The sequence below is a fragment of the Pteropus medius genome, unplaced genomic scaffold (assembly GCF_902729225.1).
Source record: "Pteropus medius unplaced genomic scaffold, Ma_sr-lr_union100, whole genome shotgun sequence".
Taxonomy (NCBI): Eukaryota; Metazoa; Chordata; class Mammalia; order Chiroptera; family Pteropodidae; genus Pteropus; species Pteropus medius.
This window is the reverse complement of record NW_024351731.1, coordinates 5,902,874-5,918,715: the sequence shown is the minus strand read 5'-3', so window position 1 is coordinate 5,918,715 and position 15,842 is coordinate 5,902,874. Positions and strand designations below refer to the sequence as shown.

At 59.4% G+C, this 15,842-nt stretch overlaps 1 protein-coding gene across 2 annotated transcripts; it reads left to right on the top strand.

Moving 5' to 3' along the window:
* Positions 1-645: 645 nt before the first annotated feature.
* LOC120588753 (uncharacterized) lies at positions 646-10,505 on the top strand. 2 transcript variants are annotated; one of them, XM_039845922.1, is made up of 5 exons: positions 646-1,063; positions 2,748-3,231; positions 4,797-4,913; positions 9,492-9,637; positions 10,341-10,505. In XM_039845922.1, the coding sequence occupies exons 1-5, from the start codon at positions 845-847 to the stop codon at positions 10,455-10,457; spliced, it is 1,083 nt and encodes a 360-aa protein (XP_039701856.1). In that variant the 5' UTR covers positions 646-844; the 3' UTR covers positions 10,458-10,505. The 2 variants fall into 2 exon arrangements, with proteins under 2 accessions (XP_039701856.1, XP_039701855.1); XM_039845921.1 differs by lacking the exon at positions 10,341-10,505 and having other exon boundaries at positions 9,492-9,917.
* The last annotated feature ends 5,337 nt before the right edge of the window (positions 10,506-15,842 follow it).

Sequence of the window (15,842 nt, the reverse complement as noted above, 5' to 3'; positions counted from 1 at the left end):
ACCCGGCTGCCCTTGAGTGTGGCTTCTTGAAGTCAGGTCTCATTAACCAGCACATCCCATGGGGTGACCCTCAGTATGATGGAAGGGGGTGAGGCCGGAGGGTGCTGCAGAGGGCCTTGGGGAGCCCCAGAAGGGAAGGGTTCCAGCCCTGGCTTCGCATGACCGTGGGCCAGTCGCTGGCTCCTTAGGAACTGCTTTTCCATCAGGAAGCTGGGAGGGAAAATGGGAAAGGTACGAATGAGATGGTCATGGCGCCCCGTTGACCCTGGTGCCACCACTCACGGCTACACAACCTCGGGCGGGTCGCAGCCTCAGCCTCTTCACCTGTCTAACGGACAGGGAGAAGCAGCTCGGACCACAGTGACAGTGGCTGGGGTGAACTCGAAGGCCCCTCCAGCCCTAAAACTGTATGCGTCCCAGCAGAACACAATAATAAATAAGTCTCTACTCTGGCCCGCACATAGTAGGCTCTCAATGAACAGAGGCATTCAGGGTGAAAATGCGGAATCGCAGCGTCATGGAGAGGCTGGGCACTGAATCAGACAGTCGCACACTCGACCTCTCACTTGTATGTACTGAGCAGCTACTACGTGCCAGGAAGCAGCCAAGACAAGTGAGGATGTAGGAAGAGGATTATTAGGGGAGGAGGAGCCTGCTGGGGCGGAGACCCCACAGGACTGGCTTGTCCCACCCTGTGTGGCTGGAGAGTGTGGTTAGCAGGAAGACCAGGACAAGGGGACAAGGCAGGGCCGGATGACGCAAGGCCTCACCAGTCAGGGTGGGGAGGCTGAGTTTATCCCACATGCGTTGGCGAAAATAGTTGCTTTTCAACCACAGGAGTGACATGGGTCTGGACGTGGCCTCACCCATTTGCCAGCTGTGCACCAAGACGCGTCACGTGGAGCCTGGAAAGGCCCGGGGTTTCCAGGCTCTGGCCCCCTCCCCCGCCTTTGTCTGGACCCCCTCCTTCCTGTCTCTACTGTCCCCGTCCTGCTCAGTTTTGACATTATGCCGAAAGCTCCTCATCCGTGTGCGCCGTGTGTGCTGCAGATTGCTCCGGAAGGTTGGTGTTTGTTTGTCTGGTTTGTTGTTGTTGTTGTTGCTGCTGAAAAATTGCTTTAATTCGGTCCTCCCCGCGTGACAGGCCGTCAGGTGGCCAGTGGAATGCGCTTGCTCCCTGTTGTAATCAGAGGCTGTAGTTGCTGGTGTCAAAGTATCCATCTGTGTCACCACTAAAAAACCACGTTTGCCGCCTCTCATGTCTTAAACGGGTTTCAAAAAATGAAAAATATCTACATGCTTGTCCAAGCCCAACATGGGAATTCGGGGCTCCAGCCCCGAGGGGTGACCAGCCAACGCAGGGGCCGCACGTGGGACCGGTGAGTGCCGGACGACACGAGGGAAGGGCAGGACGCGAGGGCCACTGTCCCACCTTCTGGGGCCCCAGCGTCAAAAGCAGACAGAAAACAGAAAGAAAACTTTGGTCCAAAATTTGCAGGAGGAAAGAAACCCTGAAGGTTCACTAGTGTTGTCGTCCCAGAGGACAGGTCAGGTCAGGCACCTGGGGGGGCTCGGACGCAGGCGGCCCAGCCCGCACCCCAAGCCTGCTCCCCAGCACCCCACCCCACCCCGTGTCCACCCTGCAACTTCATTACAAGGAATGAAACAGAAAGAACAGTGTGCAGGTCACGTGAGGAAGAAATTTGGATTACACTCATACCGTTCTTATCATTTTGCTAAATAAAGTTACTTAAAGCATTTCTCTGGCACATAAGCGAAGAAAGGTTAGAATAGTCGGTCAACTGAGAATATTGCTCAGAAACGTCAAAGCACAGTGATTACGATGAAAACGAAGCTCAGAGCCGAAGGAGGGCCAGGGAGGGGCGGGGTGGGCGCCTCGCGATCACACACCCGATGGACGGGATTGGGGTGTCAGCCGACCCTGCTCCCTGCAGCCTCCCGCCACACCGGGTGCTTCATCCCGCGTGGCACCTGGCTCGTTTGAGGGTTTGCAGGGCCCCGGCCCTCCCGCCCGCCTGCAGGCCCCTCACTCACCTGCTTTTGGATGGGTGGGACCCCCTTGCAGTTCTGGCTGCTGGCCTCAGGTGCACCTGCTGCCTGCTGACTTCCTGCGGCCCCTCGGGGCTCTCCTGGACTCGCGTCCACCACCTCCCAGCTGCACCCTTCTTTCCCTCCCTTCCAGACCTGGGTACTAAGGTGAAGGCGGGTGGGTGATGGAACTCCGGGTGGATTCAGGTAAATCGAGACCAGGGGGGCCACAGCCCCCTTAGAACCTGAACACCCTGGATCCTTCTGTGCCTCCATGTTTGGGCTCCCAGAGACGTCTTTAGCTGAATGCCAGCGTAAGGTCTGTTCCCTGGTGTGCCATCCAGCTGTTCTTTTCTGATGTGGGAATTAAGGGATATTTAAAACCCTGCAGCCCCTCGAACTGCCCAGAACTCCTTATAAACCAACGTGTGTATGCGCCTATTTCATGCCTTCCTCCCGTAAACCCGTGAGTCAGGGAGCCTCGTGGCCCGTGCCAGGCTCAGAGCCACAGAGCGACTTGCCCAAAGGCCTCAGCTGGCCCGTGGCCGGGTGAGATTGGTCTCCTGAGACGACCTCATGGAGCGAAAGCGCCTGCCCCTGCACCTGACACCCGGGGAGCCCTGGGGCGACCCCCACTTGCTAAGCACCAGCAGGCGACCTTGCTTCGTTTCACGTCTCGGGTGTGGTGTTGTTTATAGACGGAAGGCAAGGCCCTCCACGGGCACGAAGAGTCTGACGGTCTTCGCCCTGAGCCTGGCATTATTGCGACGTCTGGGACAGAATCCGCAGTGCCGCTGAGGTCTGTGCCGGGCACCGCAGCCCCTCTCCCACCCGCCCCGCCTGCTGGTTCTGCTGGTTCTGCTGGTTCTGTGCCCAGACACCTCGTTGTCCTGGCCTCTGCCTCCGTTCAGGTCTGCATTCCCCCTCCGGGCCACCAAATCTCGACCTTCACCACCCCCTCCGATGTCGCCCAGGCGGCCACCACTGATGGGAGCGGTCCGGCCCTTCGCAGGGGTCTAACCCTGGGAGCAGTGCCCTGGCTGCCTCTCATCACCCTTGTCTCTCTGGCCCCATCAGAGTCGGGGCTGAATGGGTTGATGGTCTTGATAGTAACCACTGTGGATTTCCCCCAGACTTCCTGTCACCCTGCCACAAGCCTTCCCGAATCTGGCCACAGCTGGGGTGAGTGCCTGAGCCTTCGGCCTGGGGAGGCGATGATGGAGAGCTCACAGGGAAGGCAGGGCCGAGCCCGGCCTGCTTCACCCCCAGGCTCTGGCAGGGACACTCAAGGGGGACACTCAAGGGGAGGTGCCGCCGCCACTCTCCAAGCCCACTGCACAGAGGTGCTGGCCAGGGGAAGGCCAGCCCCACCCTCCCCCCCCCAGCCAAGTCCCCGGCGACAGTGGGGTGGGGGTAGCAGAACCCCAGAGAATTGGGGGGAAGCTAAAGGCAGGCAAGGGGACTGCACCTTGACTCCAGGCCTGTGGCAGCCTCACAGACATCTCAGCAACTCAGAGCGTGACCGAGCACGGTCCCCACGGGCCCCAGAGTGACACGGCAGCCAGCAGACCCACAGGGACCTTGCTTTCCAGCACACGGTCATTCCCTGCCTGGGCCGACACTCTGAGGCGACAGGCTCAGAGGGGAAGGTCAGAGACCCCCAGCTCGACATTGACCTCACAGCCCGTGATAGAGGGGGGACGGGCGGGGGAACGTGGTCCCAGGGGGACGGAGGATAAGCCGCAGTGAGGAGCCAGCAGGCAGCAGGCTTAGCATCTGAGCCGTACAGCACTTGGCGGTGGGGGGAGCTGATCCAAGTCTGCAGAACTGGAGACCCTAGAGAGATGTCCGCAGAGAGCGGACTGTGTGTGACAGATCCAGCAGCCAAGCAGCTTGCCTGGGTCTCCCAGCAGGAACGTAGGGCACAGGGATGTGACCTGGGGTTCTCTGAGCCAGGAGCCTGACACCCCCTCCTCACGTGCCCCACCCCCAGCTCCTGGCCGGTCCAAATGTGGCAGTATAGTCTGGACAGGATGCAGGGGCCCTGAGGACAACAGGAGGTGCCCGCTTCTGCCAGGGAGGGCGTCCACCAGGGGCGGCCCGGGCCCTTGCTGGAGCAGTGGCAGAACTGAGACCTGCGGGCTCCACTTCCCGCAGTTTTAGGGGGGAGACCAAAGTCTGACCCCACCCCACACTCCCCGCCCCGCCCATCCACTCACTACCCCGCCCCCCAAGACAAAGAACCTCTCAAACCGGTTTCGCAGGCTTCTGCCTGGCCCCAGTCCCCACTGTTCACCATACTGGCCTGAGCCGGGTTCGGGTTCGATTTCTGCTGGACTGGAGGGGGTCTGAGGCCGTGGGGGACCCCACAGTCTTACTTCGAGCTCAGGCAAGCTGCAGGGGTCGCCATTCATTCAGCAGATTCTGACCAAGCACCGGCTATGTGGTGGTCATCGCTCTGGGTAAGGCATGAAACAGAGAGCTGGCTGCAGGCATCTCTGCCCTCTGGGGCCGGCTGCAGGTGTCCCTGCCCTCCTGGGGCCGGCTGCAGGTGTCTCTGCACTCATGGGGCTGGCTGCTGGCGTCTCTGCCCTCCTGGGGCTGGCTGCGGGAGTCCACAGGCTGGCTGCAGGCGCCCCTGCACTCATGGGGCTGGCTGCTGGCTGTGGGCGACCCTGCCCTCCTGGGGCCGGCTGCAGGCGCCCCTGCCTTCCTGGGGCTGGCCGCGGATGTCCCTGTCCTCCTAGGGCTGGCATTCCAGGGGGAGACAGACAACAGGCCAGACGTGTTAATAACAGCTAAGAGATGCAGCCCAGGTGTTCTGTCTGGAGGAAGTCCTGTACCGTCACGGCCTCATAATGCAGGTACGTTGCGGCCCCCTCTTTGCAGGTGGGGAGACTGAGGCACAATACGGTGGGGTAGCTGCCCAGGGTCACACAGCTGTCACGGACTGTGTGTTTGTGTCCCCCCAAAGCTCGCGCTGGACGGTGCGAGGAGGCGGGGCTTTGCGGAGGTCATTGGCGTGGTGGGAGCGGGGGGCAGAGCCGGCCCTCTGCCTGCCGGGGGAGGACACGGTGAGGAGGCTGTGAGCAGGGAAGCAGGTCTTCGCTTGAGTCCGCCCGTGCTGGCGCCCCATCTCGGATTTCCAGCCCCCGACTGCGAGAGATCGGCGTGTGGCCTAAGCCACTGGCTCTGGCATTCCACTCCTGCAGCCCGCGCTGGCCGCGACATGGCCGAGCCAGGCTGCCAGCCCGGAAAGGCTGAACCCAGAGTCCACGACGAATCCATAAGACGAGCCGCGTGGTCGACGGGGATAAGTGCGGAGCAGCAGCAGGAGAGGAGCGTGTCCAGCGCGCGTGTGTGCGAGCAGTCGTGTCTGTGTGTACACGCGTGTCTCCATGTACGCACGTGTGTCGGCCTGCGTGCATGAGTATGCACGAGTCTGCTTGTGTGTCTGTGCATGTGTACCTGTGTGTGCATGTGTGTGCGCGCATGCAGTCTATGCACGTGTATCTGAATGTGTGCATGTGTCTGTGTGTGCACGCATGCAGTCTATGCACGTGTGTATGAATGTGCGATGATGATGTCTGCGTGTGCATGCAGTCTGCTCACGTGTGTATGAGTGCATGCATGTGTCTCGTGTGCATGCATGCAGTCTATGCATGTGTATGAATGTGTGCGTGTGTGTCTGCGTGTGCACACATGCAGTCTATGCACGTGTGTATGAGTGCGTGCATGTGTCTGCGTGTGCACGCATGCAGTCTATGCACGTGTATCTGAGTGTGTGCTTGTGTGTCTGGGCATGTTCGGGGGGTCGGTTGCCAGTTTCAGGAAATTCGGTGGATTTGGCCCTCTACCAGAAGCTCCCACCTGACCTCGCTCGAGCCCAGGTGCCTCTGGGGCACCTGAGGTAGGCTCTGTGTCTCCCATGTCTTTAGCCCCCTGGTACCTAGTGCTCGGGCTCCACGCCACCTGGTCAAGGCACCGCACAGCTCTCGTGGGCCTGGCACTGCAGGGGCCGTGGAAATGGCACTTGCAGTGAGGGACAGAACCGGAGTAGCATCAGCAAGCACGTGCTCCGTGCCTGACACCGTGCCCGGGCTTGGGGGCCTCCCACTTAGTCCTCCTGAGAATCCAGGAAGTGTCATGCCCACTTGACGGATGAGGACAAGTTCACTGAGGACAGGCTCCCGGCGCCAGCGTCCACCCATCCCCAGCTCCAGAGGTGGCTCGCCCAGGGTGCACGGGTCTGGCAGCCAGTGGCTGCAGCTCAGACAGACAGCCCATTCATTCATTCATGCATGCATTCTCGCAGACAAGGTGACGCGCTGTGCGCCTTGAACCCAGAGGAGCTCCAGGCCCAGAGGGAGGAGCCTGAGTTTCCAGAGACATGTCTGGGTCCCAGCGCCACTTCTGCAGCTGTGAAGTGACAGACCAAATTGCCCCCCTCAGAAAGCTGCCATGGGATCAGGGGCAGCTTTGATTCTGCCTCCTCCCTGGCATAACCACGCACCCCCTTCCGGCCTGGGTGACAGTCTTCTGCCCTTCTCCTCCAGCCCTCCGATATATGCGAGGCTCAGCCCTCCCCACACCCCGCACCCCCACCTCCCCACACCCCGCACCCCGCAGGCCTGCCCTGCCGCCCTGCCGGGCTGGGCCACCGGCTACATGTCAAACTAGGGCGCTGGGCTGCGGAAGCAAGGACAGGTGTGAGGGGCAGTGCCTCTGGGACAGGCGACGTTGGGAAGGCCCCATGGGGAGCCGGGGCCCAGAGAAGGGACAGTCTGGCCTGTAACCCATACGCCACAGGCCCACCCTGGCGTCTGGGCCTCTGCTCCAGGCCAAATGTGGAGGTGTTCCTGGATGAGCTTAGCAGAGAAGCTTGCAATGCGGCACACCCCCAACCCAGGCAGGCTACTTTGAGACCCCCGCGGTGCAGACATCCACACCATGGCGTGTCGCTGGGTGGGGCGAGTGGGTGATAGGTACTGAGTCATTCCATCACTGTAATGCATGTTGGTTTTATTCACTTTCATACCCCAGGGTCTAGTAATGCCTGGCACATAGTAGGTGCTCAATAAATATGTGCTGCATGGACAGAAAAATGAAGAAAGGATTTGTACGGCCGGGTGACGATGGGATTAAAGGTGGTATTTTTTTCGCTTTGCTTATTTTTAAATTTTTTTGCAAAAATCATATAGCAATTTTAATGTGAGGGGGGAAAAAGTTATTTCAAAACGGTGTCACTGCACAGCCTGTGTGGCCACAGGGAAATGAAGGGGCTTTCAGCCAAAAGCGGCAGCCCTGCAACAACCTCGGGGTCACGCCGAGCACCGTGACATCTACACGCGGCCGGGACGCGGACGGAGCCTGGACAGGGCCACGTGGCGGGAGCCAGGGCGGGTTTTTCCTCTTCCCGGGTTCCACTGTGGCGTCAGCGGCTGAGGCGACCGATGAAACCCAGCCAGCAAGACAGGGAGGGGTGGGCCGTGGGGCGCGAGGGGAGCGGCTCGCCTGCGGGACCCTCGGTTTTCTCATCTGTAAATCGGGGTGACGTCTCAGACCTCCGATGTCGCAAAAAGTGACTTCCACCCTGGGCTTGACACCCACCGTGCGTTTCCTTCCCTTTTTCATGTTCTGCCACTCACGGGGTTAAGCAAGACTGGGCCGGTGCCTGTTTACCGCCTGCAAGGTCAGAGCCTGCAGCTGCTGGCGCCCGAGAAGGGCCGGTTCCGGCAGCAGGGGAGCGGGCCCCAGCAGCGGGGAGAGGTGCGGCAGAGCGAGCGAGGGCCCTCGGCCTGGCCGGGGTCTCAGCTCCGCCACTTAGAGGGGGCACCGCACCCCTCTGTAAAGTGGGCACGGCAGGGCCCGCCTCTCAGAGCTTTTGGGAGGCCATGGCGCCTGCTTTCTCTCCCGGCAGTCTGGGAGAAAAGGGGAAACGTAAGGTGGAGCTTTGGGGTCAGGGCCCATCTATGTGCCTGCTGTGTGCCACACATCTTACAAACACGGTCGTGTCGTAGCATTGGTGTGAATAAGTCGTCCTCGTCCTACAGAGGAGGCCAAGTGTCCCGTGTAGGCACCACAGTGTGTGGCTCCTGGTAGACTTCAAAAACGTGTTGAATGAATGGATGTGGATGGATGGATGGATGGATGGATGGATGGATGGATGGATGGATTATGGATAGACAGGTGGTGGATGGATGGATAGATGGATGGATAATGGATAGATGATGAATGGAAAGGTAGATGGGATGGATGACGATGGTGGGTAGGTGGACAGGTGAGGATAGGTGACTTGGTGGATGGAGGGGTGGATGGATGAGTGAGTTTAAGTCGCCTGCTCAGAGCTGGTCAATGTCAGAGCTGGTCAATGTCAGGGCTGCCGAGTGTCCAACTTCCAGTCCAGACGCTCCCTACCTCTCCTCTGGGGTCTGTGCCTTGCTTCACTCACACCTGGCACAGCTGCATTCACCGCATCTACATGCCAGCAATTCCCACATTTCTGTCCCTGTCCTGGTCCTTCTCCCGAGCCCCAGCACCTTCTGTCTGAGGCTGTGTTTAATTTCTCTTTCTGGACATGTCAGGGCAGGGCCAGCCTCGCGGATGGACGATGCGTGCGGTCACACAGGCCTGCACTCAGAAGTGACCTTAGTTTAATGCTCTGCTGTGGCGATCAAGAAATTATCAAAAACTTATCTATTAAAGACTTGTGCTCTGTAGGCGAAGTCTGCTGGGGCCCGGGGCGGGCCCGGGAACGGAGGAGAGCCGTGCCGTGCACGTATTCCTGGCTCCCAGTGGCTCCCTGTGCATGCGGCGTTTTGCGACGTCACGTGAGCGCGGAATTCTGGTGGACGTGAGAGGCCTGGGGGTTCGGCGAGGGAGTGAGTGCGAGGTTAAGCGGGGGCAGGTGGGACGTGCGCGTGCGCAGAAAAACGAGGCGGCCGCTGTGCGCGGTGTCCTCGCTCCTCCGCGGGAACGAAATGCGTGCACGCGTGCGAACCGCGCAATGCGCGCGGCGCGGTGTGCGTGAGTCCACGCGCCGGCCAAACTCGCGTTGAAAACTGGCGTCACGCAACACGAACATGAACAACAGAACTCAAAGTTTTGATTATTATTTTATTAGTGTTACTAATTTTGTTAGTATTCATTCAAAATAGCCACGATGTAACTTTTAAATGTTTTCTTTACTTAGAACGACATTAAACGGCAAATTGAAAACACCGTGACGGGTCAGGAGGAGTGAGAGGGATGGGCGAGGCCCCGCTGAGCCCCCGAGACCCTGCTGAGCCCCCGAGACCCCGAGTTCGGGGGCTCCCAGGGCGGCGAGGAGCCTCGGCCGCATTTTGTTCCCGACCGTCACGTGATGTCGCTCACGCAGCGCTGATGGCATCTGCGGTTAGTCCCTGTGCGTTCGGTCATTGGCTCATTCATTCCCTCGGCAGCATGTGCCGTCCACCTGCCGCAGCCCTGGGACAGGACGCAGGAGGTCAAGGGCGAGGCGAAGGCCGTGGGGGGCACCGAAGGAGAGACACCTTGGACCGTGTGTGGCATTACGCGGGCTTCGCGGCACGAGCGTGGACACTGCAAGGTAAACAGCTTACACAGAAAGTACCTGCTCCCCGTGCCTCGGTTTCCCCGTCTGAAAACGAGGTGTATCCCTCCGGCTCTGAGGCCCCGGGCTCCGGGCCTCGCCCCGCCCCGCCCCCCGGAGCCCTGGACACCCGCCGCGGTCGCGAGGAGGGTGCGCGCGCCCCCTGGAGGCGACCGGGGGAGGGGCGGGCCCCGGCCGCGCGTCTCTGCGGAGGGCGACATGGCCACGTCTTCCACGGCTAAGCCACACTACGTCTAGGAATTTATTCTGAACACGGCCACACGCACGGGGAAAGCGGCGCAGAGTTGATGGGGGCGCGAGGTTATCCGTGAATAAATAAACAAGGCCGGTCAGCGCGGCGGAGGGAGGGCAGCCGCTGGGAGCGAGCAGTGTCTTCGGGAACAGCTGACCCGGCTGCGCAGAGCTGCGGCCCCCGCCGGGCTGCCCGGGTCGGGGCGGGCGCAGGCGGGGCGTGGGGGGGGAGCGCAGAGGGTGCTCCCCGCCGAGTTGCGGGAGGCCGGAGCCCGATCCTGCAGGGGGCGTCGTGGCCGAGTCCTGCTCTGACAAGGCGAGGGAGCAGGGCCTGCGGTTCCCCACCACCTCTCTACCGGGCGCTCCGGGAAAGCGAGGATTTCCAGCCACTTCTGACTTTCCGCATGTGTAGACAAAGCAAACTCCGGTAGCCCAAATAATTCTGCAGATAAGAGCTCCAGGCGCCAGCCTTTCGGGGGAGAGCACCCAGAGGCGGAGGGGTGCGTGCACGCACAGTCTGAGGGGACCCGGGCAGAGCGCCGGGGCTCTCTCTGCCACCGCCTGAGCGCGGAAAAGTGAGGGAGGCGCAACAGATGTGCATTCTGGGCCAAAGGCAGGCTGGTCGTCAGAGCGCACAGCGAATCTGGTTAAAAAATTTTCCCAGTAGGTACAACTTTTACCTACTCGAGGAATAAGGCTCCACGAAGAACGAATCTGGCGGGGTTGGTGGATCAGATCCGGACACGTTAAGGGAGCGGTGCTCCCAGTGGGGGCCGTGCTGGGGGTGGGGGACGTGCTCCCCCAGTTGCCTGCAGGTTCCAGACAGCCGGCGTCACAACCCCCGCCCGCCTTGCTGCAGAAACTGACAAGCTGATCCGGAAACTCACGCGGAAATGGAAGGGACCCAGAATTCCTAGCACGGCCTCACAAAAAAGAACAAAGTTGGGGAACTCACATTTCTTCATTTCAAATTTACTTTAAAGTTACGGTGATCAAGATGGAGGGGCACTCGCATGAGAAGAGATGATTAGCTTGCCGGAATAGAATTGAGGGTTCAGAAATGAGCCCCGACATTTATGGGCAATCGACAAGGGAGCCGAAACAATTCAGTGGAGGAAAGAACAGTCTTTTCAACAGACTGGTGTCAGGACACCCAGACAATCCACATGCAATGAAGGAATTCAGACCCCTACCTCACACTATGTAAAAAAATTAGCTCAAAATGGAGCAAAGACCTAAATGCAGGAGCTAAAACTATACAACTCTTAGGAGAAAACATAGGGGTAAATCTTCACGAGCTTGGATTAGGCGATGGTTCTTAGACATGTCACCAAAAGCACAGGAAACAAACAAAAAGGACAGAAAAACCAGACCCCATCAGAAGTAACAGCTTTCATTCTTCGTAGGACACCATCAAGAAGGTGAAAAAAGACAACCCACAGAATGGGAAAGAATATTTGCAACTCATGTCTGACAAAGGGCTTACACCCAGAACATATAAAGAACCCTTAAAGTCAAGAATAGAAAGGCAAATAATCCGAGGTGACAATGGACGAAGGATATATATATACATTTCTTCAAAGCAGACACACAGGTGGCGTAGAGCACGTGCAAACGTCACTGGCCGTCAGAGAAATGCAAGTCGAAACTGGAAGGGGGCGGCCGTGACAAATGCTGGGTGGCTTGCACAACAGAAATGCATTTTCTCACAGTCCAGGGGCTAGAAGTCTGAGGTCAAGGTGTCGGTGCCATTGGTTTTGGCAAAGCCTCTCTTCCTGGCTCATAGACAGCCCCTGGTTACGTCCTCGCATGGGCCGTCCCCTGTGCACGCATGGGGTGCGGTGTGGGGTGCGGGGGAGGGGATGGGCATCTGGTATCTCTCTTTTAAGGACACCAGTTGTAGCAGGGCCCCGGGTCTGTGACTTCCATTAACCTTAAATACCTCCCTAAAAGCCTGTCTCCAAATGAGATCGCATTGGGTGGGGGAGGTAAAACTTCAACATATGAATCCGGGGGACACAGTTCAGTCCACACCTCCACTGACACCCACGAGAATCAGCTTCATCAAAAAGACAAATGAGAACTGTCACAGAAAATGTGGAGAAATTGGAGCCCTCGTCCGCTGCTGGTGGCAGTGCCTGCTCTCACAGTGGCAGGTCTCAGGAAAAGGCGGCGTGAGATCTGTTTTGAAACCCGAGGATCTATGATTAATTATTATTATTATCGTGGCGAAATGTACATACCATGAAGTGTACTATTTTAACCATTTCTAAGTGTGCGGTTCAGTGGCGTCGAGTACATTCACACCGTTAGGCAACCGTCACCCGCATCCATGTCCAGAACTCTGTCGTTTTCCCAAATGGAAGCCGTCCCCATGAAACCCTAACTCTCCGCGTCTCCTTCCCGCAGCCCCCGCACCCACCGTCCCCACCCTCCCTTCTCTTTCTATGGAGTTGACGATTCTAGGGACTGCGTATCAGTGGACTCATAGAACTTGTCCTTTGGGGACTGGCTCGTCTCACTGAGCACGATGTCCTCGAGGCCCGCCGTGCCGTAGCGTGCGTCAGAAGCTCCTTCTATCAGGCCGATGAAGACGTCGATGGGCGTTTGGGTCGTTTCCGCCTTTCTCCCACTGCGAACGGCGCAGCTGTGGACACAGGTGTGCAGACGTCTGGTCCCTGCTTTTAAATCTCTGGGGCGTAGACTCAGAAGTGCGCTGCTGGATCATGTGATACTTCTATGTTTGATTGTCTGAGGACCCTCCGCACTGTGAAGGCCAAGGGTCTTGAGGGTTCCCCAGGCAGGGCAGCTCTCCCAGGACACTTACAGGAAGGGAGGGGACTGTTTTCCGCCTGGCTGGCCTCAGCTGGTCACAGACCCCATGTAGAGATAAGGAACCTTGAGCGTGAACTTGGGCGTCAAGCACTGAAACACTTGGATGTTTATCCTTTCTTGCCATTTGGTCTCGGGAGCTCTATGGGGATCTTTCTCCAACCTCATGGGGCTTGGCAGGTTTCGATGAGCGTGTGTGTCTGTGTGTGTGTGTGTGTGAGAGAGAGAGAGAGAGAGAAAGAGAGAGAAAGGCCCATCTAGGCCGGCTCCCTCCACACCAAGCGCCAGGGCCATTGCCCAGTGTGTTGAACGCCCTTCAAATGCAGCCAGTGAGACAAACACAATGCCCTGAGAGCAGACAGCTTAAGCGCAGTCGCAGTCGGCGCGCATGCAACCCCTCCAGGGAGCGTAGACACGTGTGAGGTAAGATGAAAGGGGCCGCCGTCCCCAGCCTAGACTCAGTTACGCAACCGGCAGGGCTATCGGACCAGGTCGCGGACCACGGATACCACACCTCGACCAGCGACCGCGATACCACGCTAAACCAGCGGCCATGGACCACCCTTCGAACCAGATCCACACCGGAACCACCACCTGCCATAGCCGACCACGAGACGCTGCCATAGCGACCACCAGTTCCACCACCTCCCTAGCGATACGGACCTTTACCCACTCGACAACGATCCTGAGACCACACCATAATGACCACGAACCACACACCGCAGCAATACCAGACCCACACACCACACTCGACGATGATCCACCGGACGCCACCGCCAAACGATGAAAAACCAGACCCACCACATACCGCCATGACCATAGACCACACCCTTTCGACAGATCCACGGACCACCACACCGCCAGACCGCAGACCACCCGCTGCCTCAAACCAGCGTCCACGGGCCACACACACACCGCAACGGCCACGGGCCACACATACACACCGCAACGTCCATGGGCGGGGCAGCGGCTGGACCGCGCCGGCTCCGCTGGCGGGCACCGGGCTGGGAAGACAGCCTGGCCTGGGCTCAAACCTCGGCTCCGCGTTTACCAGCTGCGGGCCCTTGGGCGAGCCCAGTGTCCTCATCTGTGACCCGGAGCTGATAACAGCACCTGCCTAGGAGGTTAAATGGGATGATGCAAGTGGCCGCTAAGCACAGAGCTGTCCCCGAGTCAGGGCTCAACCCCTGGGGCTGTTACGAGCGGTGTGACTTCTCCAGCCTCCTAGCCGACTGCCTTCCACCCATGCCCCTGACCCCACGGCACCACCTGTGGTCACCAGTGACCCTGTGACCACCCCACTTACATCGCCAGCATTTTCACTCACCTCCGCCCTCTCTTTAGGCTCTTCCCAAACTGAGCCCCTCTCTCCCGCTTTCTAAGCGTGAACAAGTCACCTTTACTTATTGTCGTGGGTTGAATTATTCCCCCCAAAATGTTCAAGTCGTAACTCCGGTATCTGCGAAAGGAACCTTATTTAGAAAAAGGGCCTTCGCAGGTGGAATCCAAGGTCCTAACCCAGTCCTAACCCAGACTGTTGGCCTCGTAAGAAGGAAATCTAGACACAGACACACACAGGAGAAGGATATGTGGACATGGAGCCAGAGAGTAGAGTGATGTCCCCAGGCCAAGGAACGCCACAGAAACTGGAAGAGGCAGGAAGGGTCCTCTGCGACCTGCCGAGAGCTCGCCAGCACCTCGGCTTCTGGCCTCGAGAGCTGTGAGATGATGCATTTCTGTTCTAAGCCCCCTGGTTTGTGGCACTCTGTTGCACAGCCCTCGGGGACTAATACACTTACCCTGCTCCCTTGTCAGCAGCCCTTCCCTGCAGCATTTCCCTGTCCTAAGACTGTCCCATCTTCCCTGGCGAGGGCCAAAAGCCACCTTTTCCTCCAGGAAACCCTCCTTGAGCACTCCTCCCCCTTTCCCCTTCCACTGCCACTTCTGCAGGTATCTGACCCCGGCCCCAACATCCCGTAGCACCTTTTCTGCACCTGCCTATAACACGTACCACATTCTGCCCTGCAGTAGAACGTGCTAGGTGCGGGAGAGGCTCCCTTCCTGGAAGAGTTGGCCCCGAACAGGGTTTTGAAGGATGAGTAAGAGTTTGCAGCTGGCCTAGGACTTGACACTCAGCTTTGTCGCTGAGCATGTGTATTTACTCATGTATTCATGCAACGAATAACTTACTGAGCGGCTTTTGCAGTGAGCTGCTCACCAGAACGTGGCCCCCAGGGACAAGAGAGCACCTGGTTTATCTCGGGCAGGACAGCACCCCCTCCTCCCCGGGGCCTCGTAGCAGCGCTGGCTCAGGCCCAGGCTGAGTTCATGGCCAGCCAAGGTTTGTGACTCAGGGCGTTTTCCAGGGGTGGGCGGGGCCTTGGGGACGGGAGCATTTGGCAGGAGGGAGGCCAGAGTCTCCTGGGTGAGTCAAAACGGGGAGCACACACATAGGCTGGGGAGGCAGTCCTGATTCCAGAGCCACTCAGCTGAACCTGTGAAACGGGGATGACCTGAGCGGCCCGGCTCCAGGTGGGCGTTTGCGGGGCGCCCGCGATGGCTCCGCCTCCTGCAGAAACGGGAGCGGCCAGCAGGGGGCGCGGACCCGCCGCCTCCAGAGAGGCGCAGGCGGGCGGGCTGCGCAGGGCGGGAACCGTCCGCGGTTAACCCCGCCAGGGGTGGGCAGGAGGCTGAGAGGTGGCTTGGGCCAGGTGGCCACCGCGCGGCCCCGGGAGGCCTGCTCCGCCTTGCCACCCTCCGGCGCGCCCCCAGCCGTGCTGGGCTGGGACCCAGTGCGCTCAGCAGGCGGGGCACCAGGCCCTGGGGACGGCTGGGTGAGACAAGCACCTGCAGGGGGCGGGATTATCACCCAGCGGGTGTCTCACAGGAACACAGGCGACGCCAGCCTGGGCTGTGGGGCGCTGATGGTAATCAGACCTGGCCTTCCCGTGCGGGCACCCACCGACTCACAGAATCCGCCCGGCAGCTCCGCGGGGTGGACAGAGCGAAACCGGGGCGCGGAAACCAGGACGCAGAGAGGTCTCGGAGGTCACACAGCTAGAAAGGGCGGGGACGAGGTGTCCCCGCCAGTCGGTTGGGGCCGGCCCGAGCACATCTA

Bases quoted from the DNA above. Each gene is read 5' to 3' on its own strand.
- LOC120588753 (XM_039845921.1), top strand. From the start codon at position 845: ATGGGTCTGGACGTGGCCTCACCCATTTGCCAGCTGTGCACCAAGACG. The intron at 1,064-2,747 runs GTTGGTGTTTGT...TGTTGTTTATAG, and splicing joins GCTGCAGATTGCTCCGGAAG to ACGGAAGGCAAGGCCCTCCA. The intron at 3,232-4,796 runs GTGAGTGCCTGA...CTGTCCTCCTAG, and splicing joins CGAATCTGGCCACAGCTGGG to GGCTGGCATTCCAGGGGGAG.